Here is a 5329-nt window from a genome sequence, read left to right as displayed (position 1 = left end):
GATCCTGCAACTGAATCTTCAGCTCCTTCATTCGGGGCCATTCGGTAAGGAGATTTTGAAATCGGAGAACTACCTGGAACCACGTCAATCACAAACTCAACTTCACGGTCAGGTGGTAATCCAGGCACATCATCTGCAAATACTTCAGGAAAATCCCGAACTACCTCAATCTCATTTAACTTCTTCTTCATCTCAGTATTCACATCTATCACAGCAGCTAAAAACCCCTGACACCCCGTTGATAACATTTCCTGAGCTTTCAAACAATAAATATAAGGAGTGCCAAGGGAAATACCTGAAATCTGGAAAATCCCGTTATCATCATCTTCTGCAGGAAATCGCACCATCTTAGCCACTCAGTCAATAACCGCAAAATATGATGATAGCCAGTCCATTCCAAAAATAACATCAAACGCCACCATGAGAATAATAATAAGATCAGCATAATAGATTTTCTCATTCACTTGTACTGTACAACCTTTAAGACTAGTAGAAGGCCATAATTCGTATCCCGATAGCAACAAAATACTATAGTGGAGGGTTTCATAAGATGGAACAACATTCAAGGAGCGGAAGAAAATTTCAGACATAAAAGAATGCGTAGCACCAGTGTCAATCAGTGTAATAGCAGCCTTGCCTGAAATTAAGATAGTACCTGATATAACAGAAGAATCAGGATTTGGGCCTTCTTTGTTCATTGCAAAGATTCTGCCTTGAACCCTATCATTCCCTTTCTCACCCTCTACTGGACAATTTTTGACGACATGTTCAACACCTCCACAACGAAAGCATCGATTACTTCCAACCAAACACTCACCTGTATGCATTTTGCCACATTTTGGACATACAGGTCTATCATACGCAGACGGTGGCATAGGAGCTGTGACACCTCTGACCCATTTTATAAAATAACAGCGGAATTTAAAATTTTTCTTTAAAGGGAGGAAGGATTCAAAATACATTTCCAATATATATACCATCAAAAGAATATAAATGATCCAAAAAGTGTTGCGTCAAAATACAAAATATCATTTTGATCATGTATAACAAAATAATCTTCCACTTCCTTCCATCTCTAGATGCATATGACCCCGGCTTCAATCAACGTCCTAGTTCGTCGCTCTTATCTGCATCACATGAATAACTGAAATGAGTATAAAACTCTGCAAGTGGAACTCTTACATAGCAATGTACATAGCATACTCTGTAAAACATGGCTTTAAAAACATTAAATACCATCAACTCTGAATCATGAATAACATAGCAATAATATAACAATAAGATGGTATTTCTCTTTTCTCTGTTGGATTGATATCTATATAGTATCTTTGTCTCTGTACCTATATCCCATCGATATAAATCGATAACTCTGAGGGATATAAGCCTATGGTCGTTGATCAACTAATTGCATGAAATCTCTAACTTTGTATCTATCAATCCAAAAAAATCATTTGAATTCTCTCTTTGGCATTTCATCAAACACTTTGAAGACTTTAATTACTTGTATTCCCTTTTACAATAATTGAGACATAAAAATGCCTCCAATATATATAACAAGTGTATCAATACATAATCATGAATCAAATGAAGGGAATAGCACATTAAAACCATTGAAATACAATACATATTTTATTATGTGAGCAAAAGGAATGAAATTCCACTTACAACCAATAGAACCCTTGAATCTAAACTCTTGGTACACCACCTACAACAATAATCCATAATTACACCATCAAAAACTCAATAATCCAACAATAATACCATAGAAGCCATAAAACCAACACAATCCACAAACTCATATCATCTCTCATACCAAAACCAAGAATAACTAACCAAAATGCTTACCTTAGCTCCTTGAACTAATGATAACTTAGTTCTCTCAACAATAATCCACCAAGAGGCTTGAATCAAAGAAAGGAATTGAAAGGAAATGGGGAAACCCTAGCTCCAAGGAGAGAAATTCGAATGGGGGAAACAAAATGAGAAAAATGAAGCCAACTCATGTATTTAATATCTTAAATCTCAAAAACACGCTTTTCCACTGTACAGGGCGCTGGGGCGGTCAAGTTTTATTGCCCTAGCGCGGAACTTACTGTCCGAAATCCAAAAATGCAGATCCATGGGCGCTGGGGTGGCCAAACATCACCGCCCTAGCGCGGCACCTTCTGCCCAGGCGCGCGCTCTGCGCATAGCTTCTTCAAAGATCGCTTCCTAAACGCCTCTTCCCTTCAGAATTAGGAAACGTGGTAAATTACAAAGTTGTAGCCCTATGTCTTTTCTTGAATCTCTCCAAATTTTAGATCAATTGAAGGTCGGAGTAAAACGTTATGCTAAATCTCCCAACATGTGTCACTGGAGGAACGACAAAACGCACGACACATTTCGGGGCTCTTTTGGCTTATCTTCCACAATGATTTGAACAAAACTCAAAATAAGAAAGTTACATCTCTATGTCTTATCTAATCACTCCAATTGGCCTCATACCAATTGGCTCAACATACGAATTATCATGAATTTAATCGTAACGCCGCTACAATAGCACTACACATCATCTATAACCAACCATACTATAAATCCTAAATCGAAACTCTTAACATCCAAACTATACTTAAACTTGACCAAGTAGTCAATAAACTTATGTAAACTTAAACCGTACCGTACACCAGGCTTGGCTATTAAAGGAGCTTTGGGTCGATGCTCCTCTTTCTCTTTGCCTCTGAACTTGCCCTTACCTTTCCATCCAGAACATTGTCCCTCAGTAGAAAAATCTTGGCGCTTAAACTGTCTTTCTCTTTCAATTTCCTTCTCATCCTGCTCAGCCATCCTTGCTTTTTCAACAATCTCTTTATATGAATCAGCTTTAGACATTCGAACGTCTCTTTTAATTTCAGCCCGAACACCTCTAAGAAAATGCTCACCCTTTTCAATGTCATTACTGGCCAGATATGGGGCAAACTGACACCCCTCTTCGAATTTGAGAATATACTCTTTCATTGACATATTTCCTTGCCTCAGTTTTAGAAATTCCTTCACTTTCTGACTTCGAACATCTCGAGGAAAATATTTGTCATATAATAAATCTTTAAACTCCTGCCACTTTAGTGCCGAGACATTAACTGATATCTTGGTGGCGTCCCACCAAATCCTCGCCGTCTTGGTCAGTAGAAAAACGGCACAGCTGACTCGATCTTTATCGTCAAACTGCAGATAATCATAAATAGCCTCTACAGCTTTGACCCATTCCAAGGCAACCATGGGATCAGTGCTACCATCAAATTCGGGTGGCTTCATCTTACGAAATCTTTCATATGCGCCTTAACTACTGGGCTCAGGCCTCACTTTCTCTCTCTCTCTCCCCCTTGCCCTGCATTCTGCATCCGTAAGAGCTGCTGAATTTTCTCGCCGTGTACTTTGGCCTGTTTTTTCAGTAACTTGCTAAATTCATCAACCACTCTAGATGATGAACTATCCTACCCTTCTAATGATTTACGTTTAGGCGGCATGATCCTATGATACTTATTAGTTTAAAACCATTTCCACACATAACATATCATAATTATCGAGGCTACACATCCATATTTTATCAAATAATGAAGTTACATACATACCGAATTGTCGACAACAGATGAAGTCATATGCCAAATCATTAGTCCGAAAATCTTTTCTCTGATACCACTAATTGTAACACTCGTGACTAAAATGCATAATTAGTGCGGAAGCTTTAAAATATAATTTGGAGAAAATTTGTACTTTTAAAAAATTTGGGCAGCATCTCTCCGTAAATAGGACATGACACACCTGCCTCAAGCAACACATAAACACATGCAAAAGATTTTCATATACATCAGATAACATTTAATACAGTATCTACACATATTTTTAATTCAAATACCAAAACAACATTTTCAAGGTTTCCCAAATAACCAAAAGTTCAACATTTCAAAATAACATCCAATCGAAATCTCCAAAGTTTGGCATATGTCCTTTACTCGCTTCGACAACTCAGGGATGCTCAATCTTTCTTACCTGTGCTTGCACCACATGAACATAACTGGAATGATTATAAAACTCAGCAAATGGAATCAATACTAACAAGATATATATATGTCATTTTATTGTAAAACATAAAATGTATAGCCTCAATTTCATTTTGTTTAAAAAAATTATCCATCTCATTTCATAAACTGAAGATTTGATAGTTCTTATAAGATATTTCATTCCTTGCTAACCATAACGTCCCTGATTCGACGACTGTCCTCACTGTACCAAGACGAGTCTTTCCAGCGTGCTTATGTCCTCACTCACACACACTCTAGGAAACTTCCCAGGGGTCACCCATCCCAAAATTGCCCCAAGTCAAGCACACTTAACTTTGGAGTTCTTATGTGATGAGCTACAGAAAAGAAGATGCACCTTCTTGATATGAGTAGTAACAATCAAATCTTTTTAAGCCATCATCAACTGTACAGTCCATTACATTGAACAGTCTTGAAATCTCTCTCATTCCGATGTCGGATCAGTTCATTCATGTTCCCTCCACCTAAAAGCCTGCTAGGAGCCGCTCATTGTCCGTGCCACCTCATGGCACCGACGATCACCCCCCGCCCTCTTCGGCCCCGGGCCTCACATTCCCACCAGCTTCCGCTTGGTTCGTCCCCGAACCACACCGTACTCGGAGAGGTCGGCTTTGATACCAACTGTAACGTCCCAGATTCGACGACTGTCCTCACTGTATCAAGACGAGTCTTTCCAGCGTGCTTATGCCCTCACTCACACACACCCTAGGAAACTTCCCAGGGGTCACCCATCCCAAAATTGCCCCAAGTCAAGCACGCTTAAATTTGGAGTTCTTATGTGATGAGCTACCGAAAATAAGATTCACCTTCTTTATATGAGTAGTACCAATCAAATATTTTTAAGCCCTCCTCAACTGTACAGTCCATTACATTGAACAGTCTCGAAATCCCTCTCATTCCGGTGTGGGATCGGTTCATTCATGTTCCCTCCACCTAGAAGCCTGCTTCATGGCTGCTTCTAGGCATGATTTAGAGTGTGTTAGGGTGTTATGGGTTCATTGGTTTGAGTCCAAACATTTCGAATAAAGGCATAACAACAACACTTCCAAAAAGCTACAGATTTGACTCACGAATTTTGTGCTTGGATGATTAGGGTGTGTTTTCGAATCTTGGCTGTCCAAGGGACTGTAGACATGGTTAGAACCCTCCCATATCATGTATAGGATGTGACCAACTCACCCTTTCAAGTTTTGGTTCACGGCTTCATCAGATTTTTACATTTACATTGCACATGTTCCTCGGTTTTAAAATTT

At 39.1% G+C, this 5329-nt stretch overlaps 1 protein-coding gene across 1 annotated transcript; it reads right to left on the bottom strand.

The window, feature by feature from the left end:
* Positions 1 to 356: 356 nt before the first annotated feature.
* Positions 357 to 3291, bottom strand: LOC140830128 (uncharacterized). The gene is made up of 2 exons (XM_073193410.1): positions 2657 to 3291; positions 357 to 891 (listed from the first exon to the last, which is right to left on the bottom strand). The coding sequence occupies exons 1-2, from the start codon at positions 3289 to 3291 to the stop codon at positions 357 to 359; spliced, it is 1170 nt and encodes a 389-aa protein (XP_073049511.1).
* Positions 3292 to 5329: the final 2038 nt, after the last annotated feature.

The sequence above is a fragment of the Primulina eburnea genome, chromosome 4, assembly GCF_022965805.1.
Source record: "Primulina eburnea isolate SZY01 chromosome 4, ASM2296580v1, whole genome shotgun sequence".
In the NCBI taxonomy this organism is placed as follows: domain Eukaryota; kingdom Viridiplantae; phylum Streptophyta; class Magnoliopsida; order Lamiales; family Gesneriaceae; genus Primulina; species Primulina eburnea.
The sequence above is the reverse complement of the archived record's forward strand: the minus strand, read 5'-3'. Positions and strand labels throughout refer to the sequence as shown.